The 27,354-nt window shown below is 41.8% G+C and overlaps 1 protein-coding gene across 2 annotated transcripts in view; it reads right to left on the reverse strand.

The window, feature by feature from the left end:
• The window catches only part of NFATC3 (nuclear factor of activated T cells 3), a 304,320-nt gene that overhangs the window by 248,409 nt on the left and 28,557 nt on the right, over positions 1 to 27,354 (reverse strand). For both annotated transcript variants that reach the window (XM_030204303.1, XM_030204302.1), the window contains exon 2: positions 13,026 to 14,157. In XM_030204303.1, coding sequence (XP_030060163.1) covers positions 13,026 to 14,157 — 1,132 coding nt within the window. The remainder of the gene's footprint in view (positions 1 to 13,025; positions 14,158 to 27,354) is intronic.

Here is a 27,354-nt window from a genome sequence, read left to right on the forward strand (position 1 = left end):
GAAAGCAACTCTTAGGCCTTAACCCTTGCAAAAAATGATGGGGCATTAGCTGAGGAAGCCAGCATGTCCCCAGATACAAATGCAATAAGAAAATAAGAAACCAACATCTAATTCCAACCCGAGGAAAATCCTCCAAAATATCAAGCACGGCATCCTGGTAAGGTTGCAAGCATTCATGAAGCCACAGGAAACTTGTATCCTGCAGAAAAAAAATATTCAAAATGCTCAAAATGGCAGGAAAACTTGGCTGCCTATGTAAGCCACATTGAGCCTGCAAATAGGTGGGAAAATGTGGGATACAAATGTAACAAATAAATAAAAGTACGAAAGATCCAAGGGCTCCTTCTGCTTCGCCCTCCTTGGTCTATAGACTTACACCTAGAATGGGTTTAGAAAGGTAAGGGGAAGGCATTAAGAGTACTACTGATAAAGGTATGGCTTTTGAAAGGCATGAAAGGAATCTTAACTGCCTCCAGAGACTTAGGAGATTCATCAATAGCACTGTGCAGGGGTCTCTGCCCAACCTTTTGGATAATTGTGACTTAGAGGATTCAGAAAAGGAAGAATCACCAGAAGGCAACAGTCATTCCCCCACATTCTGAAAGAAGTGTGGTCTCAATCGGGGTACTAGATCCTGAAAGATGACAAACAGGCAAGGAAGGAGGCGACTGGCCACCATCTGCAAACAGCTACATTTATGACTCCCCTCTTGGAAATAGAAATAGAAAGGAAGTGCTAATGGAGAAAATAATCATGGAGATTACCAGAATTATAAAGTACAGTTCTCGCGAGACAATTTATGAATTGAAACCTTCAAATGCAGAATATACAGAATAGCAGACCAAGGGAAGCACCGAAATGCTCCAAACTAGTGATGACAGAAGAAACTGTGATTTATCCCACATATCTGGGATTACAAGCTCATTAATGATGAATGATGTGCACTGTGGTGCTCTTGAACACAAAGAAAACACTAAGCGAGTTTCACTCACAGATACAGAAAACAAGAGAAAGTGAGCTGCCCTTGCACACTCCTGTTGATATGTGCTTTCCTCCCCCAGATACGTCTGAAAAAGATGGTATAGTCCATAAAAGAGAACCGGTTCTAGACTCCCACCTGACTATAGTCTGAAGCTAAATAGATTACTGAAGAATGAAGAGAAGAACTCCTGAATAGTGAATAAAGACAGGCTATGTCCATTCTCTAGCAAAACAGAAAAATTACCTTAAAATCCTGAAGTTATCCAAAACGTTTCAGGCCACAGTCAGGAAGAAAACTCTTTAAGGAGAGCTGGAATCAAGAGCTAGACGGTTATGCCACTCTGGTGCAAACGTCATGTGCAAATGGATAGAAGTCATGAATAAATAGGGACACATATTAACCACTCCGCTAAGTTAGGGATTTGCTATTCTAACATTCAGATTCTGGTATCGAAAAAGACCCAGGCTGGAAGTATTGCTCACCAGGTATTTCCCTTTGCGATCATTATTGCTAGTGCTACCAAGTATTACATATTAAGCGCATTTGCTTTAAACTTTAATTCATTTATCCAGTCCTTACATGCACATGATTTTGCTTTTTAAACCCAATGGTGAATCCTAAGGGTGGTTGATCAATTAACAAGTAAAGTCAGAAACAACACAGTTTATACCTAACAATTAGGTATAAACTGTGTTGTTTCTGACCTTATTTGTTTTGAAATTTGGACTGCTTCGGGTCCTGTGCGGATCTGTACATCTAGTGTCTTAGAGTACGGAAGAAAATGATTTATGTTACTTTTACTAGTATTTTACTGCTTATAGAATCTGGCTTTCTTGGGGGGGGGGGGGGGGTTAAGGTGACGGTGGCACGGCAAGGCCTAGGCGGGTGGGCCGGGAGCTGCGATAGAGGAGATTACTTGCGGCGGGGAGATGGGGATGGGTTAGATTCTCCATGGGGACAGACGGGGATGGGTTAGATTCTCGCAGCAACGGGTTCAATTTCTGCTCCCGTACAACTTCTCTATTCCCAAGTTCAGGAAAATGTGACAAAACCCACCGGCACTTCTCTATTGTTACTTAGAAAACAATAACAGCTATTTTCACTTTTTTTTCTGAACAGCTAGCATTTTTATACATTCAAAAAAGTATTTTTATGGATTATCATGTGTCTAACACTTTGTTGTTTGCTTTACCAGTTAGGTTAATGCTCTTATTTGATGTAGCAAGCATGAAACAAAAGACATTTTAGTAGAAATACATTTTATTTATTTTGATATTTAGCCTATCAATAGAGCCCAGAAGAGGTTACCAAAAAAAAAAAAAAAAACATACAGAACATAAGATCCTAGAAATAAAAGACAAATACAAATTTAATAGAATTTAAAGAATTTCACAAAGCTCACATCATTAAAAATGCAGTATCACCTATTTTCCTCAAAATCCATAACCCTTAATTAAAAAGTACAGTTTTAACAGCTTTCCTAAACCCCGAAACATTGTCAATCTACAGAAATGAAGAAGCTTATTCCAAGAAAAAGCAACTGAATAAGAATACGCAGAACGTGCTCATTCAAGATGAAAAGCCCTAGTTGAAGGAAGATCAAAGAATCTTTTCCCTTGGGAACATAACATATGATTTAGAACATATTTACCCTCCCCCCCATTTACAAAGCCGTGCTAGCTGCTGACGCAGTCCAAAGTGAATGGACGGTGTCAGCAGCTCTGCACCGCCAGCCACTAGCACTGCTTTGTAAACAAGGGCCTTAGTGATCTTAGTCAAAAAATACTCAGGAGAAATCCCATGAAAAATTTTAAACCCAAAACCAACAATTTAAACAAGCAACACTTTTCAGTGGGTAACCAGTGCAAAGTAGCAAAAATTGGTGATATGCAATCACGATTCCCTGAGTTAGTCAGAAGCCGGGCTGCAGCATTCTGAACCCATTGCAAACATTTCAAACTCTTAGATGGAGGAGTAGCCTAATGGTTAGTGCAGCAGCCTGAAAACCTGGGGAACTATGTTTGATTTCCACTGCAGCTCCTTGTGACTCTGGGCAAGTCAGTTAATCATCCATTGCTCCAGGTAACAAAATGAGTACCTGTATATAATATGTAAACAGCTTTCATTGCAGAAAGGCAGTATATCAAATCCCATCCCATTTCCCTGAAACACAGCATTGAAGTAGTCAATCCATGATATAATATAGGCATAAAGCAACACAGTCAAATCAGACTGAGAAAAATAAAAACAAGTTTTGGTTAGCTGATGAAGATAATAAAAATCAAGAACTCACAATACGTGAAATATGAGAGAGTCCAATTCAACGCCCAGACTACAAACCTGATCCTTTGCAATTAAAACCGCTCTGTCCCATAAGAAATCAGGACGAAGACTGGTGCAATTATCTCTGTGGATCCAAAGAAGTTCAGTCTTTAAGGGATTTAATTGCAATCTATTCAAAATCATCCACCTCTTAATTTTTGTCAAGCAATTATGTAACTTCTCAAGCTGACTATCCCAGGGGAATATAAAATTATGCATCAGCAGCAAAGGTATGAATATGAATCCCCAACTCTATTGCAATTTCTATAACAGGTTTCACACAGAGATTAAAAAGCAAAGGCGACAGACGAGCACCTTGAGGAATTTCGGACAAAAAAGGTCCTTGGTTTACATCAAAACAGACTGGTATCTTCAAGAAAAGTCAAACCAGCAAAGTGCTGCGTCCCTTACTCCAACCATAGACAGTCTATCCAACAATACTGTTTGGTCAATGGTATCAAAAGCTGCACTCAGGTTCAACAATACTAGCAAAACATCAGAATCTTTGGCAAGATATTTCCAACAATCATCAATAACATCCAACAACACTGTTTCAGTCCAATGAGATTTTCTAAAACCAGATTGGTAAGTAGATAATAGGCCCAATTCATCAACCCCTCTCTAGAATTGTGTTTACCTTCTCTAAAATCTTTGACAAGAAAGGCAAGTTTGAAACAGGTCTGTCTGTATTCTTGTGGTCTAGTAGGATCAAGTGTAGCTTTTTTTTTTTTTTTAAGAACAGAACAAGTGCTGTTTTCCAGAATGGTGGCACTATTTCCTGTTTCAAATAAACTATTTTTCAAATAAAATTCAGTTGATATTCTAAGAAAACTCTTTAAATATAAATTTTCAAACAGATGTCTTACTCCTTGGACAAACAAGTGCTTAATGATACTGAAAGCACCTCTCTATTCAAATGTTCTTGCCTAACAATTCATATGTTTATGCTTGTAAGAACTCCATGCAGACACCTCACTATTGCACGTAAAATACGCACACTGTGAAGTAAAAAAAAAAAAAAAAAAAAAGATGCAAGGAAATGTATATTTAAACAACAGATATGAAGCCACAACAGGTGCAGGTCTCCCTGTGAACACAGCACATACATACACACACACACACACACACAAAACTAAATAAATGGAAACATGCAAGAACTGTTACAGACCCATGAACATGGCTCACATTCTATTATTACAGGAGAAGCCAAGTATCTTACAAAAACTGCAAGTTTAATTTAATACTCAGATTTAAAATCTGTGACTTACAAGGACAGTACTGGCCTGAAACCAAACTGATGAGTTTAAAGTAAAGGGGAGGGCAGTATGAGAGCAAGTCAGAAAGGAGGATATGTTGATAAAAAAGGAAGAATGGTGAACATAAGAACAGCCATACTGGGTTAGACCAATGGTCCATCTAGCCCAGTATCCTGCATCCACCAGTGGCCAGTCCAGGTCACAAGTACCTGGCAGCAGGGACGTAGCCAGACCTGACTTTTTTTTTTTTTTGGGGGGGGGGGGGGGGGCACTAGGCATATAAGTGCGAGTAGTGCTTGGCATACTCCTAAATAATGCCTTAGAGTGCACTTGATAACGGATTTCTTAGTAACAGTCTATCCTGCATCAACTTAAACCACATACACTTATAGAAATCTTGAAAACACTTGACATTTTTAAATGAAGTTGCATTATCCCATAACTTAAACTTTGCCACTATAGTAGACTTGAGTATGATCAACATTTCAACACACATCACGATATCCTGGAAAATAAATACTGCAGTGGCACATCTCTCTCAACTTTGCTTTATAAGAAATATAAAATACCTTATTAAGCTGTATTAATAAAATAAATAAATACCTTTGAAGTCTTCTTGTCCCTTCCTCTGGTTCTACTGCCTTCTCTATTTTCTGAGGCCAACATTAACCAGTTCAAGTCCCTGGAGTTCCTGACAGTGCTTCTTTAACTTTCACCCCCTTCTCTTTACAAAGGAGCAGACAAATAAAGGATCATCATAGATAGGGAAAAGTCTTCGAAATGGTCTCACTGTGATAGCAGCTAAGAGGTATCCGTAGCAGTGTGGCCATCATAACCGGGCAGACTGGATGACTAGATGTTTTGTTCTATTGTAATTTATTGTACTTCTGAGTTCACTGAAGGATGGGGCACTAAGGGATTTTTTTCACTGTTGACTGTACCAGCAATGCTACTCAGACAATGTTTCCTTTCTTCTTTGCTGTGAGGCCTCCCCTTTGCAGATACTATCGCTGACAGGTAAGTGTGGTATTCACCTGTAGCAGCCACCTCACCCTTCAGTTGAGCTTCCAGGTGCTGGTGGCTGCCAGGGCTCGGCTGCACAGGCAGGGCAGGGAGAAGATGCTGGTCATGAACCAGGCTAGAGATTAGGAACTCAAGAAAAGGGTGTCCCACTTAAGGAGAAATCTAGAAGATGGCCGTACTCTGTTGCAGCAGAGATGTATCTTTACTGTCTCTCCGGGACATGTCTCCAATTTAGTGAATTTTCCACACACCAAGACAGGAATGAACCTCACCCCATGCCAAGATGGGAAAATTAGGTTCTTACCTTGGTAATTTTCTTTCCTTTAGTCACAGCAGATGAATCCATTACGAATGGGTTGTGTCCACCTACCAGCAGGGGGAGATAGAGAACACTGAAAACCATAGTGCCTCTAGGACTGCTAGCTCCATCTGCCTCTCAGTATTTTGAAGCTACCAAAGCAGTGTTAAACCACAAAGTAGCATAACATGAACTTTCCTCACAGCAAACGAATGCCCCAGAACAGGAGCAATAACACAAAGGAGGGACAAACTCAACCTCCTGTAGTAGAATAGAAATCCTGAAGACTGTTTTCCAACTTCTCCCAATGAGGGAACATGTCTGCAGAAAAAACTGAACATAAAACAGAGTCAATCAGGGAGGGATCATGGCTTCATCTGCTGTGACTAAAGGAAAGAAAATTACCAAGGTAAGAATCTAATTTTCCCTTCCTTGTCATCAGCAGCAGATGAATCCACTACGAATGGGATGTATCAATGCAATCCCTGGATAGGGCGAGAACAAGCCACACCACGCGCAAGCACTTGTGCTCCAAAAAGCACGTCCCTCCTGGCAGCCACATCCAGCCTGTAATGACGGGCAAAAGAGAGCTTAGAAGCCCAAGTAGTTGCACTACATATCTTTTGAAGAGAGAGTGCTCCCATCTCAGTCCAAGAGGAAGAAATCGCTCTTGTGGAATGTGCCTTAAAAGCGTCAGGCGGAGGCCGGCCAGATAGCAGATATGCAGAAAAAATGGCTTCCTTAAGCCAACGGGCAATAGTGCCTTTAGACGCTGGAGACCCTCTGCGAGGATCTGACAACAATACAAAAAGGTGATCAGAGGTCCTGAAAGCATTAGACATCTGCAGATACTGCAACAGAGCCCTGCGCACATACAGAAGGTGCAACTGCCCAAAAGATTCCGGAAACTACTCCCTAGTAAAGGAGGGCAGATAAATAGGCTGGTTTAGGTGAAACGCTGAAACCACCTTAGGCAGGAAGGAAGGCACAGTACGTACCGTTACTAAGGACTCTGAGAACTGCAGAAATGGGTTTCGATAGGACAGCGCCTGGAGCTCAGACACCCGTCTCGCCGATGTAATGGCCACCAAAAAGACTGTCTTTAGAGTCACATCCTTCTCCGAAGCTCGCCTCAGCGGCTCGAAGGGCGAACACTGAAGAGCCTTTAATACTAGCCCCAGGTTCCAAGCCAGACAACGGCCCGCACGGGAGGCCGGAGCCAAAGCACCCCTCTAAGAAACTGTGCAATGTCAGGATGTGCAGCCAGGGAGAGGCCAGCGACCTTCCCCCAAAAACATGCCAAGGCTGCCACTTGAACACACAGGGAATTATAGGCCAAGCCTTTTTGTATACCATCCTGCAAAAAGTCAAGTATCGGCGAGACCCAAGCCCGCATAGGTGTGATCGCTTTAGAAACACACCAAGCCTCAAACTGGCGCCAGATCCGAGCATAGGCAACGGAAGTGGAACGCTTGTGGGCCTGCAAGAGAGTGGAGATGACCTTGTTATAATAGCCCTTGTCTCTCAATTGCGCCCTCTCAATAGCCATGCCGTAAGACCAAAGTGGCAGGGATCCTCCTCAGTCACCGGACCCTGCGTCAACAGGTTCGGTACCAGAGGCAAAGGAAGGGGAGCCTCCACCAGCATCCGCTGGAGGTCCGCATACCAAGGCCGCCTGCACCAATCTGGGGCAATGAGGATCACCACTCCTTGATGCAGCCGAATTCGCAAGAGGAGTCGCCCTATTAAGGGCCAAGGAGGGAACACATACAGGAGGCCTGGGGGCCAGGGTTGAGCCAAGGCATCCAACCCCACCGAGTGAGGATCTCTCCGTCTGCTGAAAAAGGACGGGACTTTGGCATTTATGCTTGAGGCCATAAGATCCGCTACGGGCATTCCCCATTTGGCACAGATCTGAAGGAACACTTCGTCTGCCAGTTCCCACTCCGCAGGGTCGATTTGATACCTGCTTAGAAAGTCGGCTTGCATGTTGCTCTGACCTATGTGAGCTGCTGACAGAAACTGCAGATGTAGCTCAGCCCAGTGGCATATCTGAGCGGCCTCTGTGGCCAGTGCTTGACACTGAGTGCCGCCTTGTCGATTTATGTAGGCTACTGCTGTCGTGCTGTCCGACAGAACTCTGACAGCCAGTCCCTCCAGAGTCATGTGAAAGGCCAGAAGAGCCTGGAATATCGCTCTCAGTTTCAAGCGATTGCTGGACCACCCCGTTTCCTCGGGTGTCTAGAGACCCTGGGCATAGCTTCCCTGGCAATGTGCTCCCCAGCCCTTCAGGCTGGCATCCATTACCACCAGGCATCAATCGGGAAGCACTAGCGGTATTCCTCGCCGCAGCATGCTGTCAGAGTCACCACTCCATACTGAGTCAGGCCACAGGGACCCATGTGAGTCTGCGTTGATAATCCTGGGACACAGGAGACCATCGTTGAAGCAGGGCAATCTGCAGAGGTCTCATGTGCGCTCTCGCCCATGGCACCACTTCCAAGGTGGCCGTCATCGACCCCAACAGCTGGACAAAGTCCCAAGCTCGCGGGCAAGGCATCCTCAGGAGCAGACGGACCTGATTCTGAAGCTTGCACCGCCTTTGGTCAGGTAGAAAGACAAACTCCGAGGCTGTGTCGAACCGGACCCCCAAATATTCTAGAGATTGAGAGGGGGTCAGGTGACTTTTGGGTATATTGACGACCCAATCCAGAGATTGCAGTAGAGAGACCACTCTGGCTGTTACATGACGACTCTCTTCTGCAGAGTCCGCTCTGATGATCCAGTCGTCGAAGTTCAGGTGAACCCGGATACCCTCTCGCCTGAGAAAGGCAGATACTTGGAAAAGTTTCATGGAGCTGTGGTGAGGCCAAAAGGCAAGGCCCGAAACTGGAAATGATTTCTCAACACCGCAAACTGGAGGAACCGTTGGTGCAGGGGCCATATAGGAATGTGCAAGTAAGCTTCTTTTAGGTCCAGAGACGTGAGGAATTCTCCTGGCTGTACCGCCGCAATGACGGAGCGCAGGGTTTCCATGTGAAAATCCGCACTCTTAGTGACTCGTTGACTTTCTTTAAGTCGAGAATGGGCCGAAAAGACCCGCCTTTTCGCGGCACCACAAAATAAATGGAGTAACGACCGCAGCCGTGTTCAGCGGGAGGCACAGGGATCATCGCTTCAAGGTGCAACAAGACTTGTAAGGTCTCCTCTACCGCCACCCGTTTGACGGCAGTACCGCATCTGGACTCCACAAACACGTCTCTCACCGGGGCACCTTCTCTGATCAGGTCCAGGACCCACTGATCTGAGGTAATCTTGGTCCACTCCTCGAGAAAGAGGGAAAGGCGTCCTCCTACAGCTGTAAAGGAGGAGTGGACCGGCGTCCCATCATTGTGGAGGACGGCCCTGAACTCCTGGCCTCGAGCACGCCGCCACGGAGTGTTTGTCCGAGCGAAAGGAGTTCCTCTGCTGAAAGCGGGCACGTTGAGTAAACCCAACAGAGTGCCCCGGGCGATACCTTCTAGCTTCACGGAAGCGAGGTCTGGAGGAGGAGGGAACCACTTGACCCTTGGAAGAAGGCCGCGGCCTATCCTCAGGTAACTGCTGGGGTTTAGCATCCCCCAGGTCTTTAACAATCTTCTCCAACTCCTCTCCAAATAACAGAAGGCCCCGAAAGGGCAACTTCACCAGCCTTTGCTTAGAGGCCATGTCAGCCGCCCAATGCTGTAGCCATAGAAGGCGGCAGGCGGACACCACCACAGACATCTGTTTAGCCAAAGCTCTGACCAGATCATAGAGGGCGTCAGCTAAAAATGACAAGGCCGACTCCATGCGCGGTGCAACCTCAGCGAGGGACTCCACACCATCCCCAGGCTGTTCCATTGCCTGTTGTAACCAAGAGAGGCAGGCTCGAGCAGCATAAGAACTGCAAACAGACGCCCTTAAGGCTAGGCCCGAAATCTCAAAGGACCGTTTTAGCGCTGATTCCAGCCGCTGGTCCTGAATGTCCTTCAGGGCGACCCCTCCCTCTACTGGGAGGGTGGTCTTTTTTTGTCACCGCCGTGACTAAGGCATCCACTTTAGGCATCCCAAAACAGGCCAAGTGCTCCTCACTCAGAGGGTAAAGATGCCCCATCGCCCTGGCCACTTTCAAGGGCCCCTCGGGGTCAGCCCATTGAGCAGAAATAGGCTCTTGGATGGAGACATGCAAAGGAAAGGCACAAGCAGGCTTCTTAGTACTCGCCATCCTCAGATTGCAGAGGCAGCCTCGCCTTGAACAGGGTCATCAATAGAGAGGGCCTGTAAGGCATCAGAGATAAGTGCTGGCAGCTCATCGCGGTGGAAAATCCGAACCACAGTGGGATCATCCAGATCCAGGGGCAAACCGGCTCCTTCCTCTGGCTCTTCAGACCACGAAGGCCTGCCAGATCCCTCAGAGTCCACACAGCCCGACCACCGGGTGGGGGGGGGGGGGGGGGAAGGGGGGAGCGCCACTCTCCGATGGGGAATTTACCCGTCTATGCTTAGCGTGCATCCAACGCTCAGGGGCATCCACGTCTGTCATCAGCCCCGGGCCATCATCAGTCGGAGGGGAACCAGGTAGCAATGCAGTGTCAGTCACCTGCGGCAGAGCTCTTTTTAGCATGAAGGCTTTATGTAAAATAAGCACAAACTCAGGTGAGAAAAACTCACCCTGACCTCCCGTCTCCGAATTAGGAGCCACGGGGAACGGAGCTCCTCTGGTAGCCTCGGCCCAAGGTGCCCCTCTGCTCTCAGACTCCTCCGCAACCGCGGGGGCTGAGCCATGCGGTGCTTCCAAGACAGCGCCCGCTGCCAGCTCCATCAAGTGGGAAGAATCATCGCTCGCCATGCTCGTACTGGCTCTACCATCTAAACAGCACGTTTTACAGAGCCCCGCTGCTGATCTGCGCTTGCCACAACGGGAACAGCGCTTAACTCCCTCAGCAGCCATCGCCGAAAAACGGCGGAATAAAATTCAAAATGGCGGCTTCACGCCAAAATCACCCCGATTGCAACGCTGTCCACGTGCCCTCCCCGGAGGACCTGAGTACCACTCTTACCTCAAAGGACCGAGTCCACGAGCTCTGGTCAAGCTGCACAGTCAGGAAATAGCAGCGCTGAAAAGCGCAATTTTTTTTTTTTAACGTTGTGACGAAAGTTGGAGGCAAACAGCTACAGAGGCACTCCGGAGGCAGAAGAGGGTGGGAAAGGCAGGGAAAGGGCAAACCTATATGCCTGCATCCACACAGGGGGAAGGGTAAGGCAGGGAAAGGGCGAACCTATGTGCCTTTAAAGTGGGCTCCACTAAGCCACAACACCCCTGCTACAACTGGCAAAAGTACAAGAGCCACCCCAGGCAGAATCTTCAAGGAGCTGAACAAGCTGTGTCCAACCCTGCTGTGAGATAGAGAAATACTGAGGCGCAGATGGAGCTAGCCGTCCTAGAGGCACTATGGTTTTCAGTGTTCTCTATCTCCCCCTGCTGGTAGGTGGACACAACCCATTCGTAATGGATTCATTTGCTGCTGATGACAAGGAAACTCTCAGATGCACAAAGAATGCTAATCTCAGCACTTGAATTGTACCAAGAAGAGAGATTTCTTCTATAGTTTCTAAGGTAGAACAACATATAAAGGAACTTGTAAAGAGACCAGCCAATGATTCGTTTCTATCTGCATCCTCACCATGTTCTTCTAGATGTGTATGTGGGTTTTGTTTTATTTTGTTTGTTTATATCTTCATCCTTGCTATGATCTTTAGGATGTGGTTTTTTTTTGTTTTGTTTTAAGCAGTTTAGCAAAGAACTCTGTTTTGCCATGGGGGTAGACTAAGGAACACTGTCAGGAAACTCTTTTTCTTGGGAACTTTCTCTCTCTTGGATGCTAAAATCATAATGAACTTCCATAACTTTTGTGATAAACACAGAAGATCCTTACTTCCTAAACAGTGTGCAGTGGAAGAATAATATGACAACACCATGGGCACTAGGGGTAATTTGAACAAAGCAGCAGTTTTGACCTTTCCTTTAACCCCCCCCCCCCCCCCCATTCTGGTAGCACCTCAATAACACAAAATCCTTTCACTGACAAATTACTTTGTGAAGAAACACTAAATCCTGCAAAGAAGCTTCTCAGAGCCTATGTAGCAAACTTAACCAGCACCAAATCTGAACACACAAATATCTCCTTCAATTTACTAAGAGACCACAATTGATAAAAACAGGTGGAAATAATATGGTCAACTTGTTTTTGCATGGATAGATTTGAATCAAGCATTATTCCCAAATTACGAAGAGATGACTTAACTGAGAAATCTATACCCTGATAATTCAATGTGGTAGGCAGTGAAGGATCAAAACTTCTCCCAATAAACATAATTTCTATTTTAGTATAGTTCAGTGACAGGTTATGATGTCACATCCAATCGCTGATTTCATCCAAATACATAGTTAATGTATGTGACAGGCTCTGCATATAGTATGGTAATGAAAAAAAAGGTGAGCTGGTTGATATTGTGTATCTGGAGAGTCATGGGATAGGAGGTAGTGAATGTAGTTGGCAATCCTATTCTAGGGTAAGGCAAATAAGCTATTCTCCTCTTCTTTTTATGGTTACATCAGTGAGATGTCCATACAGAAGCCTCAGTAGTATAGTAGCTATTTGGATTATTATAAAGCATAAGAAGGGACTGGTATTGGATTAAGTATGGGATGTACTTGCATTGAGTTCCAGAGGAGGTGGAGGAGTATGCTGATAGGGATAGGGCAGTTTGATTCTGGGGATGAGTTTGGCCTGGTAGATAGCAAACCAACAAAAAAAAAAAATGTTTTTTTTAAACTTTTCCTACCTGTCTTGCTTTTAGATTGAAAATGTTTGGTCCCAACTGTTTTTGTCTGCATTCATTTTTCAGCACCGTACTCTACTATTGGTGAGCATAATTTACTAAGTTCCCCCACAGCACGGAATGAGAGAAAAAACCTATATAAAATCAGTTTTAAATTACAATACATTCCATTAGTGTTCTTATTCAAACACTAAATAATGCCTTCTTACATTATTGGTGCCCCACCCTACAGCAAATACAATTAATAAAGGTTAGAAATTCAGTTTAAAATTACACTTACCGAAATATTGGAGTATGACCAGGCTTTGGTTTGCTCCATGTAAAATGAGACGGTACAGAAAGAAACTGTTCACCAGATAAGTCTTTTTTTAGTAGATGTTGAGAACCAGAGCTTTCATCTGTTGGAGTTTCAAGAGAAGGTGACAAACTGCCTTTGTCTTCAGAGCCAAGATCTATATTCCCTGATAAAGTAGCAGTTGGATCATCCGACGTTTTCCTTGTTTTTAGGGGTACATCAATTTCAGCACAGCATTGAAATTGTGAAAGACCAGGACTAAGACCTTGCCCAGTATGAAGAGAAGTACTTAACCATGTGTCTTCTGTTACACTCCCTCTGGGAGAATGGCCAGGTGATGGAGTTGGTGAGTGATGTGGTGAAAGTGAACCAGCATAGCAAATGTCAGCACTAGAGTGCCGTCGCTTCCCACAGGGAGACGTAGGCCTGGATGAAGGTCTTGAAGTTGGTCTAGGACTAAGCCAATTTTCATCTGTGATACTAGTTCTGGGAGAATGGCAGGGAGATTGTCTAGGTGACAAGGAAGGCCCAAACCCATATGGCTGCTGCCAAGATTCATCTCCCTGACAACCTCTTGGTGAACCACTTGGAGAAGCTGAAGGAGACCCAAGTGTAAATCTGGCAGCAGCTTCATTAAGCTCTGAATCAACATCATCATAAACATGAGAAATGGATTCACAAGAAGAAGCAGCATCTGAGAACCAACTCCTGGAAGAAATGCTACTGCCAGGGCTTGGACTTAATGATGATTCCCTGTAAGAAAGTTCAAGGGGAAGATACAAATGATCTCTTGACGGTTTGTCTGTATACTCATTTTCTGGGCCATTTGCATGAAGGTCATCTTCATTAATTTCTATTCCTTGCTGACAATGAGGAGAAATTGATGTAATTTGAATACTAGGACACTCAAAGGGCTTGGGACCACTCAAACTACATTTAGAATCTTGAATACCAGAAGTTGTCACATAGTTTTTGTAACTCTGAAGTCGGTGAGGAGAAAATGCAGAACAGTGAGACTGCAGTCCATGGTGTGGGATACAAATTGGCTGATCTGTAGCTGACTGAGGCTGGTCTACATTAAAAATGTAAAACGATGCACAATCATCTGGTTCAAGATCTGGAAAAAAAAAATAAAACATTGGCATATATTTCCCTCACCACATGTTTTACTGGGAAGTCAACCATACTCTCTAAAATGACAACTACATTTTACTAAGAAAGAACAAAAAAGGTCCACACGCCTTCCACAGGGAAAGGCAAAAAACACAAAGTGAGAGTGGAAGTGGGACTGTACCAAATAACCAAGGTAAACCACAAGAAAAAGTGTTCAAAAGTTTATTTGTCAATGGTAAATGTGACCCAAAGAAAAAACACGACACGGGCCGTATTTCGGCTGAAGAGCCTTCCTCAGGGGGTCTACAACATAAAATAATTAAATATCCTCTTTTAAACATGGTTATGTATTATGTTGTGCATTTATGTTTTATATATATATAAACAAATAGCATAATACATAAAAATGTTTAAAAGATGATATACACAAAGTAATCATATGACAACCCTGAATAGACATTAAAAAGTATAGACAATCTGCAACACATACCAAATCCTTTCAAATCAGTAAACTTCACAGAATCGTGTAAACATGTAGAACAATACACTGAAACCTTCTGCTCAGTGTGCTGCTGCGGCTAGGAAAGCAAATAGAATGTTGGGTATTATTAGGAAAGGTATGGAAAACAGGTGTGAGGATGTTATAATGCCGTTGTATCGCTCCATGGTGCGACCGCACCTTGAGTATTGTGTTCAATTCTGGTCGCCGCATCTCAAGAAAAATATAGTAGAATTGGAAAAGGTGCAGCGAAGGGCGAATAAAATAACAGGGATGGGATGACTTCCCTATCAAAAAAGATTAAGGAGGCTAGGGCTTTTCAGCTTGGAGAAGAGACGGCTGAGGGGAGACATGATAGAGGTATATAAAATAATGAGTGGAGTGGAACAGGTGGATGTGAAGCGTCTGTTCACGCTTTCCAAAAATACTAGGACCAGGGGGCATGTGATGAAACTACAGTGTAGTACATTTAAAACAAATCGGAGAAACTTTTTCTTCACCCAACGCATAATTAAACTCTGGAATTCATTGCCGGAGAACGTGGTGAAGGCGGTTAGCTTGGCAGAGTTTAAAAAGGGGTTAGACGGTTTCCTAAAGGACAAGTCCATAAACCTCTACTAAATGAACTTGGGAAAAATCCACAATTCCAGGAATAACATGTATAGAATGTTTGTACGTTTGGGAAGCTTGCCAGGTGCCCTTGGCCTGGGTTGGCCGCTGTCATGGACTGGATACTGGGCTCGATGGACCCTTGGTCTTTTCCCAGTGTGGCATACTTATGTACTAAATGTGCTCCTGATGTGATAACACTAAAATAAAAATAAATATCCACATAGAGATGTTAAAACAGATTACCTCAATATTTTTAAAGGATAAAGTTTCAAGGCACTATGTACTGTATATTATGAAACCATACGATGCCAGAAAAAAGGGGGAATAACTAAATTATGTCCTATTGTAACTAAAGGCTGCATTATATTGTCAAGACCATGTGTGGGTCAAAAATTGGATTATACTACACCCGATAAGTCTTCAACTGTTAAGAGTACTAATAGAAGAGTATACGTAAAGCTGAAGTGAAGATGAAAATAAAAGCAGCAGTGGTATGATGCAATAATGTAGACTGCTGCATAGAAAACTGTGTAGAAAAAATGGTGCTACCAATGTGAATAATGATAAAAGGCACTTCCACCAACATAGTTGTGAGCGTAATAAAATTAACTGTGTTACAGTGATACATAGAGACCGGGAAAGATACATGGTTCGCTTGGGACTGAATATCATAATACATAAACATGAATCTTAACTGCAGAGGCAAAAAAAAGCATTAAAAAAAGAGGAAAGTGCTACGCCCACTGTTTGGTGTACATATATGTATTTAAAACACAGAACTGGAATGTGAAAAATGAATATTTAAAAACATACGTGCCAAAAACCTAATAGAGGGAATGAGAAGTAATGGAAATTTAAATTGATACTGCAGCAAAGGTGAGTACAAAAAGGGGATATTACCTTGTGGAGTGTGCATTCCTGCTGGTGTAATGAGTCGTCAGTTAAACATGAATGAGTAGTAACAACATGCACCAGAAAAAAAAAGATAGATGTAAACTATGAACGTCACCTCAACAAGAATGAGCTCATGTAGATGAATATATGAAAAGTGAATCGTGAAGCCATATCGAATGGTGCCCAGGACTATGTATCAAAGATAAACGTGAATTTTACTGGTAAAACTAAAAAATGAAAAACTGCAGTGTTGTCAAAAGAGAAAAACGCTAAACAGAACCCTAAAAGGTGAATGAATGCTTTTAAAAATGAATAATCTAAAGGCATACAGTGCAAAACCTTATGGCAATATAGAGAGGATAGAGAATAGCTGAAGCCAAATTGACAATGCAGAAAGAGAAGTAGATACAAAAAAACCAGCAAGTGTTACCTTCAGCGTAACAAGCCGTCAGAATAGCATGAATGAGTTGTGACAAAAATAACCTGTAGACCTGGGGTGACGTAGCTTCGAACGTCACCATTCATGAATGAGCTCATGTTATGGATTTATGTAAATGGCATGGCTGTATAAATAGTGCTGTGTAGTGATTATAATAGAACAGTGTAAAACAAATAAATGGAATGAGTTGTATTGTAATGTATTGTAAGAACTTAAGAATATAAATTATATTGTGAATAAAATCGAGGGAAAACAATTAAAGAATCCAAAAAATAAATAAATGAAATCAGATGTGGAAGATAGTATGTGATAAAAATCTAATAAGAATGCTGTGATATAAGGGTAGCAGTAGTATAAGAATCTAAGGGCCCTGTTTACTAAGGTGCATTAGTGCTTTTAGTGTGCCTACACTTAGCGCATGCGCTAACCATATAGGTGCCTACTGGGATATTGTAGGCACGTACATGGTTGACACGCGTACATGGTTAATGCACGTTAAAAATGTTAACACATCTATAATGCTGCTTAGTAAACAGGGCCCTAGAAGTGTAAAATATATTTAAAATATATATATATAAAAGGCAGAAAAAAGAATACGTTAAAAAATAAAATATAAAATTGTTAGATGATTGTCCTAGATGTACATGCTAAGAGATATCATAATAAAGTGCACATAAACGCATTAACTACACGTGGATCTTTGTATAATTGAACATGGATAAACGTGACATACTTATATGGTTGTTAAGGAGAGGAACTCAAAAAAAGTAAAGCATACCAATAAGAAGCACATAAAGATGCACATACTGTGTTAAGTGAAGTGATACCATACTGTCTGCTTTTATTTTCATCTTCACTTCAGCTTTACGAATACTCTTCTATTAGTAATTTTATCAGTTGAAGACTTATCGGGTGTAGTATAATCCCTTCACTGACCCATGCATGGTCTTCATGTATATGATGACAATATAATAACACAGCCCTTAGTTAAAATAGGACATAATTTAGTTATTATTCCCCCTTTTTTCTGGCACCATATGGTTTCATAATATACAGCACAAAGTGCTTGAAACTTTATCCTTTAAAAATATAGAGGTAATCTGTTTTAACATCTGTATGTGGATAGATATTTATTTTTATTTTAGTGTTATCACTTCAGGAGCATGTTTGTGCTACATGTTTACACAAAAAAGTTTACTAATCTGAAAGGATTTGGTATGTGTTTCAGATTTTCTATACTTTTTATGTCTATGCGGGGTTGTCATATATGTTTACCTTGTGTATACCCTCTTTTATATATTTTTATGTATTATGCTGTGTATTTATGTTTATATATATATATATATATTTTTTTTTTTTAATGTTGTAGACCCCCTGAGGAGGCTCTTCAGGCAAAACACGGCCCATGTCGACTATTTTCTTTGGGTCAGATTTACCACTGGCAAATAAACGTTTGGACACTTTCCCCGCCTTGGTTATTTGGTACAGTTCCACTTCCACAACTACATTTTACTCATATTGTATTTTCTACAGCAATGATAAATAGTGCATTATTTTTCACTGGGTCAGTCCATGTCAAGTGGACAAAGGGTCCCCACTCAATCATGTCCAAGTCTGAATAAAAAAACACAAAAACATAGAACATATCAAAGTAGAAGGTGTAGAATTTCAGGAACAGAAATGTTGTAGTTGTGGAACTGTAGGCCACAGCCAAAAAAAAAAGGCAACATTACAAAAATATATAATGCTGCAAAAATGACAAGTTAATGGCTTGTAATTTAACCACCCAGGCAACTTTTGGTGGCTGAAGAATATTATAGTTAAGTGGAGGAGTAGTCTAGTGGTTAGTGCAGCGGACTTTGATCCTGGGGAACTGGGTTTGATTCCCACTGCAGCGCCTTGTGACTGCGGGCAAGTCACTTAACCCTCCATTGCCCCAGGTTCAAAATAAGTACCTGTATATATGTAAACCGCTTTGAATGTAGTTGCAAAATACCACAGAAAGGCGGTATATCAAGTCCCATTTCCCCCTAAAGTTCTAACTCAAATTTGTTTCTGAAAATAAATTGAAAGTAGGCTGAAAAATCTATATGATATAATGTAGGATGAAGTTTGGATTTATGTACTTCAGCAGTAAAGGGCTTCAGGTAGATATTTGGCCAACTGCTAGACTCCAAGGCAGTCATTGTAATGTTAAGAGAAAACATTTCTTGTGTTATTTATTGAGATATACCTAGTTGACAATGGAGAAAAAATGGTTGCATAAAATTTTGTCCTATTTTCAAGTGAAAATATATCAACAAGTAGACTAGATTGTTTTCTTCTTAGAACCACTGAGAAAAAGAATATTTTTACTGCTAGAATCTATATTTTTTCACTCTGGGGCCAAGGTGCTTTATATTTCAAAACAAGCATCAAACCCGTATCTGTTGTCTGCATACAACATTTTGCTATGTGCCACATAATCATTATGAAACAGAAGAAAAGATGGGAGGACAAATTTTTCATTCCTACTGCAAGCACGTGGGATGAATTGAAACAGTTGAACAATAATGTCAGCCTATATGAAGTTAGATCCTAGTTATAGCGCCTCAAAGTTGGACAGTGATGTGGTGAAAGTGAACCAGCATAGCAAATGTCAGCACTAGAGTGCCGTTGCTTCCCACAGGGAGATGTAGGCCTGGATAAAGGTCTTGAGGTTGATCTACGACTAAGCCAATTTTCTTCTGTGATATTAGTTCTGGGAGATTGTCTTGGCGACAAGGAAGGCCCAAACCCATATGGCTGCTGCCAAGATTCATCTCCCTGACAATCTCTTGGTGAACCACTTGGAGAAGCTAAAGGAGTATAACTAACTAATCTTCAACCTGGCCTGTATGTTGCTTGTATATATGATAATCACTGGTTAGTTGGAAATGTGTGTGAAATTTCAATGGAAGAATGTGATACCTTAATCAGTTTTATTCACGCACACAGGGTTGTACGTTTCTTTCATTGGCCAAGTTGATAAGATATATGCTGGGTTCCTGAATAGTACATTATCGGGATCCTTCCTGCCCCTATAGCAACTATATCTGGAAGACAATACTGTTACCTAAAGACTGTTTTGTCTACTGTGAACAAAATGCTCACATCAATGTATATATAAAAAGGCTATTAAGGTGCTATTGTTTTTTGCCAACTTTGTTGTTATATCGTGCCACAAATAAATTTTGTGCCTCTGCAAAGTTTATTTTACATTGCTGCATTCACCTGAAAATGCTAAGCTAGGTCAGAAATATTTTAAGCAGTTTTATGAAGCAAATACTTTTTTCTATATTGTACTTGGCAGAACATTATAACTTACTATGCAAATAAATACAATTTTTGTTATTTTTGGACCACAGATCTTTCTGGTCCTCCACCCCCCCCCCCCCCCCCCCCCCAAAAAAAAGGGAAAAAAAACATGATTCCAGTAGTAAAAAAAAATATGATCTTTTTAACAGAATTGGAAAAATAAATAAAAAAAGGTCCAACATGATGCTTGTTGGGAAATTTGCACCTAAAATTGGGGCAAAGTTCAGCATAAATGTTCTTTGCACATTTTCAGCTAAGTATAACTCAGTAAGTACGCATCCAAAGACAAGTTTAATTTTAGATTTAGGTTATCACCCTTGCTGTTAACAAGCTAGCAAATTATTTGAGTGTACTGACAATTAAGGAGTTTAGCCCAACCTTTTATTCAAATTATATTATGCAAATTGTTCAGCCTATTCTGAATCAAATTAAAGAAAAATACTAAAATGTGAGAGCCTCAGAAATGAAATGAATGAAGTCTTGTTGCTCATTAATGCTCAGTAGCTGTAATATCTAATATTTATTATTTGAGACAGAATGAGGAGGAAGTAGCCATGGATGTTTTAGGAAATCAGTCAGAATCTGATTTCACAAAGTGTTTGAAGACAAGATGAGAAATGTTGAAATCCGAGTTCCACTTTCAGCTACCTTTATGTCTGAAATGAACAAAATAACTGATTTGAAGGTTTATTTTAAGAAAGAAATATGCTTTGTACTGTGAACAGAAATTACAGATTTTCCTGAATGTGGCTAAGTCCACACAACTAAGATGTAAAGCTTTTCTACTATTGAAAAATCAAGGTGCATGCTTTTAGCGCTACTTTTTATCGCAGGTTCTAATGCAAAGTGCCTACTTAGATATCAAAATTCAAATTATATTTATGACCCCTCACAGCTTAAAACATGTTAAACGACAGAGAGGTGACAAAGGAGGTGGGCTGTTGGTGTGGAAGATTTATTTAATGGGACTTTAAGGGGGAAGGGGTTCCCTCTTTTTGTGATCTCCCTTATTCTTTATTTCTTTGATAGTGTATACTCTCATTCTCTTAGAGGGTCTGTTACTAAACCACGGTAGCGTTTTTAGCTTGCGGTAGAAATCAGCTGGCAGTAAATGTTGAGACGCCCATTACATTCCTATGGGAGACTCAGCATTTACTGTCAGCTGATTTCTACCGTGAGCTTAAAATGCTACCGTAGCTAAGTAAAAGACCCCTTAATGGTCACTTGTATTTGATGACGATTTCTTGGGAATGGTACTTGATTTCTTTTTGTGTATCTTTTTATTGCTGTGGGGTTTTTTTTATTATAAAAACCAATAAAAAATATTTGTGCTAAAAATATCAAAATGGGGTGCATCCCAGGGTGAGGAGGGCCAAATGTTGGATGCTCCTTGTACTAGTACAATCAGCTTATCACATGTATGAAATGATGTGATAAGAAAAATCAGATTGCTAATGAATTTAAAGGGTCTTTTACTAAGGCGCGCTCACGTTTTTGGCGCGTGCTAAAATTGTGGGAGCACTAAACGTTAAGAGACGCCAATGCATTCCTATGGACATCTCTAACATTTAGCACACCCACAATTTTAGCGTGCGCTAAAAACGTGAGCACGCCTTAGTAAAAGATGCCCTAAGAGCCATGTTTACTAAGGCACGTTAGCACGAGCTTTCTTGTCTTTAGCATTTTAACTTGTGCTAAAAACGCTTGCGCACCCTTAGAGCATCTTAGTAAACAGGGCCCTACAAGAACTTCTCCAGTTCTATTGTTTCAGCTATTCAAGTACATAACGCCTTTAATTTAAAAGGCAACCTAGGAATTGGAATAGTCTACATACACAGAGCCTCAAGCCTGGTGTTTGTAGTCTCTATAGAAAACTCTGAATGCATTACCCTCCAAATAAGGGGATGTGGCATGGTAAGCACAAGTAACTTTGAGGGAAGTGCTGTTTGGTTTGTTTCATGTACAGAACTTTGTTTTAGTGCACACTGAAAAAAATAAACATCCATAAAATGATAAGTGAACTAATAGTATCTATACAATAAAAATAACTGAATTTTCTCATTTTAAATTTGTTCTAATTTGAAGAATGCTCTATTCAATGATCAGCAACAATAAGTTACATGAAGACTCTTTATAGGCAAAGAACTGGAAATTTAGTTAAAAGGAAAAACATGTACCATATAAATTCTCTTATTGGATAATAGGTAAGCAGCATCAAATCTGTGCACATACAAACCTCATTCTCAGAAAAAACCCTATAGATTTCTACCTTAATATACTAGTCAGTTTTTAATGAGTGCATATTACCTCATACATTGAAATAAGACACAAGGGATTGAATACTAAGAAACCATACCTTGGTGAGCTGTAAGGCAAGATGTTTCACATCAAACTATCTATTTCAGAAGAAATATTTCGTCAGCCACGCTTTCGGCAATTATAAACAAACAAAAGGAGCTGTTTAAAGGGTGTCAGTTAATCTGCACAAAAAAGGCTAAATAAATTAGGCATTTGAAAATTGTTTTATAGTTCATGTATTGAAGAGAAAAAGAATATCAGCTTATTATCTTCTGCAAGCCAAATAGTGTTCCCTATTTTTTTCAAAATGCTCTGTTTGCTTTTTTTGGCTGCCATCATACACAGACAAAAAGACTTCAACTTATTGTATGGTATAGTTTATAGTTTATTCATGCTTTCTATACTGCTTTGACCGACTATACAGGACTAACCGGTGTACATACTACAAAATACAAACAGAAAAGGAAACGAACTACATTTTCTGATAGGAAAGTGCAAACATTCACACAGAGTAAAGACAAACAATAGGTGGGGAAAGACAGCATGTTGAGACAGGGCAAACACCATAAAAATATAACAGACACACCCTTAGGCAACTGGTACTCTGAAAGCCTGCAAAATTAAACACGTCTAAAGTTCAACTTTGAACTGTTTAAAGGAGGTGGTACTACGTACGGAGGGACAGTGGAAGATTATTCCAGATGAAGGGTGAGAGAAAAAAGAAAGCACAGTGTCTGATGGATTTTAAGTAGGTGAATTTCAGACTTGGGAGAATCAGAGGATGATCACTGACAGAATGGAGGACTCCAGCTGGAGAGTAGGAGATAGTAAGGGAAGAAATATAGTCAGGTGATCCTACACAAAAAGCTTTAAATGTTAGAGTGACAACCTTATAGATAATACGTTGGTGAATCAGCAACCAACGGTACAGTTTTAATAATGGTGAAGTATTTTTTTTATATTTATTTGTAGCATTTGTATCCCACATTTTCCCACCTATTTGCAGGCTCAATGTGGTTTACATTATTCCGTAATGGCGATCACCAATTCCGGAATGAGAAATACATAGTTAAAATGCAGGTGAACAGAGTGGATTAGGCAATCAAGTAAAGAGAATTAATTTTCGTAATCAGACATAAAAGGTATTGGGTTAGGTTCAAACGTGATATGTTAGCTTAAACAGTCATGGATAGAGAGTTCCGTTTAGTGCAGTTCTGGTGTGAATTTTGTTCTCTGGTGTTCAGGTTGGATCATTGTGGTATGCCTTATTAAATAGGTTGGATTTTAGTAATTTTCAGAAATTAGTTATATCATGTGTTGTTTTTGTGGATTTTGGTAGTGCATTCCATAGTTGTGTGCTTATGTAGGAGAAACTGGATGCATATGTTAGTTTATATTTTACTCCTTTGCAGCTGGGGTAATGGAGATTCAGGAATGTGCGTGATGATCTAGTAGAATTCCTGGTTGGTAAGTCTATGAGGCTTCACATGTACACCGGAGCTTCACCGTGTATGATTTTACGAACCAAAGTGCAGATTTTGAATGTAATACATTCTTTTAGTGGGAGCCAATGTAGTTTTTCTCTTAGGGGTTTGGCACTTTCATATTTTGTTTTTCCAACTATGAGTCTGGCTGCTGTGTTTTGTGCAGTTTGGAGTTTCTTAATGATTCATTCTTTGCATCAGGCATAGATTGCACTGCAATAGTCTAGTTGGCTTAATACCATTGATTGCACTAGTCTGCGGAATGTTTCCCTTGTGAAGAAAGGTTTTATTCTTTTGAGTTTCCACATTGAGTGAAACATTTTCTTTGTTGTGTGTTTCGCGTGGCTTTCTAGTGTAAGATGTCGGTCAATTGTGACTCCTAGAATTTTCAGACTATCTGAAACAGGAAGGGCAAAATTTGGGGTGTTTATAGCGGTGGGTTTGTTTGTATTGTGTTGTGATGAGAGAATGAGACTTTCCTGCTTATAATCGAAAGAGAAAAACGCCTATATTGCAACCCAAATCGGGAGATGGGCATCTTTCTCCCGTGGGCGCCCAAATTGGTATAATCGAAAGCAGATTTTGGGCGTTTCCAACTGCAATCCATCGCGGAAACGGGTAAAGTTGATGGGGGGCGTGTTGGAGGCGGAACTGGGGCATGGTTATTGGCCGAGGAGAGATGGGTGTCTTTAGCTGATAATCAAAAAAAAAGGCGTTTTTACCGCGATTTTGGGTCACTTTTTTTTTTACCCTTTTTTTTTTTTTTTTTCACGAACAGGTCCCAAAAAAGTGCCCCAACTGACCAGATGACCACTGGAGGGAATCGGGGATGACCTCCCCGGCCTCCCCCAATGGTCACTAACCCCCTCCCACCAAAAAAAAACCACTTTAAAAACTTTTTTTCCAGCCTCTATGCCAGCCTCAAATGCCGTACCCACCTCCATGACAGCAGAATGTGTTCTATCCTGTGACAGCCTTTCCCTGGTTCTGATGTGACACCTTTTCTGTTATGCGCACTGCAGAGTCACATCAGCAATGCATTGTGGTGGGTGTAAGTTATTGGGCTCCGTGATTCCACTAGCTTGTGGCAAATGCTCACGATGTTGGTACGCTCTACTCCCATGGTGCTTTTCCCCCTGCTGACTGGGTCAGAGTGTGCCCTGTTTTGTTTCCGGTAGTCCATGAGGTAGTGGCCATTTTTGTAAGCCAGTTTTAGATCCCTTTCACGTGTTAGCCACGTTACAGAACTTAGTTCTTCCCTTGAATGTGGCCGAAAGAAGGCATTGTACAGCATTCTGCCAGCTCGGACCTACTGCTCATCTCAGTACCAGGGAGACTCTTTGCCAGTGGGGCACAACCTCTGATCTGCAGTTAACTGTGAGTAAGCGGGCTTATTCCAATAAAGGACGTTTTTGGAGAGATTAGTCTTCAGGTGTCAACTGGTGTGCCAATGTTATATAGCAGCAACAAGTCCTAGAGGCCTGCGTGTATGCAGGTCCCTGGAGCACTTTTAGTGGGTACCGCAGTGCACTTCAGCCAGGTGGACCCAGGCCCATCCCCCCCTATCTGTAACACTTGTGCTGGTAAATGGGAGGTCTCCAAAACCCATTGTACCCACATGTAGGTGCCCCCTTCATCCCTAAGAGCTATGGTAGTGTTGTACATTTGTGGGTAGTGGGTTTTGGGGGAGGGGGGTTGGGTGCTCAGCATCCGTGGTAAGAGAGCTTTGCATGTGGGAACGTTGTCTGAAGTCCACCGCACTGACCTCTAGGGTGCCCAGTTGGTGTACTATGAATCGTGGCCCCTCCCACGACCAAATGGCTCGGATTAGGACGTTTTTGAGCTTGGCGTTTTTAATTTCCATTATCGCTAAAAAAAAAAAAAAATGCCCAGCTGAAAAACGTCCATTTTTTCGAAAATACGGTCTGTCCCGCCTCTTCACGTACCCGTTTTCGGACATAGACGCCCATGGAGATAGGCGTTCGCGTTCAATTATGCCCCTCGTGTTTTTTCTGCGTTGAGTTTTAGTTGGAATGCATCCGCCCATGAGTTCATGATTTGGAAGCTGTGTTTTTAATATATTTATAAATGATTTAGAGATGGGAGTAACTAGCGAGGTAATTAAATTTGCTTATGACACAAAGTTATTCAAAGTCGTTAACTCGCGACAGGATTGTGAAAAATTACAGAAGGACCTTACGAGACTGGGAGACTGGGCGGCTAGATGGCAGATGACGTTTAATGTGAGCAAGTGCAAGGTGATGCATGTGGGAAAAAAGAACCCAAATTATAGCTATGTCATGCAAGGTTCCACGTTAGGAGTTACGGACCAAGAAAGGGATCTGGGTGTTGTCGTAGATAATACACTGAAACCTTCTGCTCAGTGTGCTGCTGCAGCTCGGAAAGCGAATAGAATGTTGGGTATTATTGGGAAAGGTATGGAAAACAGGTGTGAGGATGTTATAATGCCGTTATATCGCTCCATGGTGCAACCGCACCTTGAGTATTGTGTTCAATTCTGGTCGCCGCATCTCAAGAAAGTTATAGTGGAATTGGAAAAGGTGCAGCGAAGGGCGACTAAAATGATAACGGGGATGGGACGACTTCCCTATGAAGAAAGACTAAGGATGCTAGGGCTTTTCAGCTTGGAGAAGAGACAGCTGAGGGGAGACATGATACAGGTATATAAAATAATGAGTGGAGTGGAACAGGTGGATGTGAAGCGTTTGTTCACGCTTTCCAAAAATACTAGGACTAGGGGGCATGCGATGAAACTACAGTGTAGTAAATTTAAAACAAATCGGAGAAAAATTTTCTTCACCCAACGTATAATTAAACTCTGGAATTCGTTGCCGGAGAAAGTGGTGAAGGCGGTTAGCTTAGCAGAGTTTAAAAAGGGGTTGGACGGTTTCCTAAAGGACAAGTCCATAAACCTCTACCAAATGGACTTGGGAAAAAGCCACCATTCCAGGAATAACATGTATAGAATGTTCGTACGTTTGGGAAGCTTGCCAGGTGCCCTTGGCCTGGATTGGCCGCTGTCGTGGATAGGATGCTGGGCTCGATGGACCCTTGGTCTTTTTCCAGTTTGGCATTACTTATGTACTTATGATTTCTTTTGCAATTTCTGTTAGATCATGTTTGAACGGGATGTAAATCATGACATCATCTGCACAGATGAAAGGATCAAGGCCTTGTTTGCATAACGTTTTGGCTAGAGGGTCATCATTAGGTTGAAAAGGGTCGGTGAAAGCGGTGATCCTTGGGGTACTCCGAAATTCTGGTTTCCATGGTGTTGATGTAATCGACTTTGATATCACTTGGTATGTTCTTGCAGTTAGGAAGCCTTTGATCCAACTAAGTACATTTCCTTCAATTCCAAAGTATTCTAGGATATTTAGTAGTATTTTGTGGCTTACCATGTCAAACGCGCTGGACATGTCGAATTGTAGGAGAAGTATACTATTGCCAGTTGCGATTCCTTGCTTAAATTTGGTTAGGAGAGTGATTAGTACTGTTTCGGTGCTGTGGTTGGATCGAAATCCTGATTGAGATTCATGTAATATTGAGAAATTGTTTAAGTAATCATTAAGTTGCTTAGTTACCATACTTTCCATTAGTTTGACTGCCAGAGGGATA

This window comes from Microcaecilia unicolor, chromosome 5 (genome assembly GCF_901765095.1).
Source record: "Microcaecilia unicolor chromosome 5, aMicUni1.1, whole genome shotgun sequence".
Lineage (NCBI taxonomy): Eukaryota > Metazoa > Chordata > Amphibia > Gymnophiona > Siphonopidae > Microcaecilia > Microcaecilia unicolor.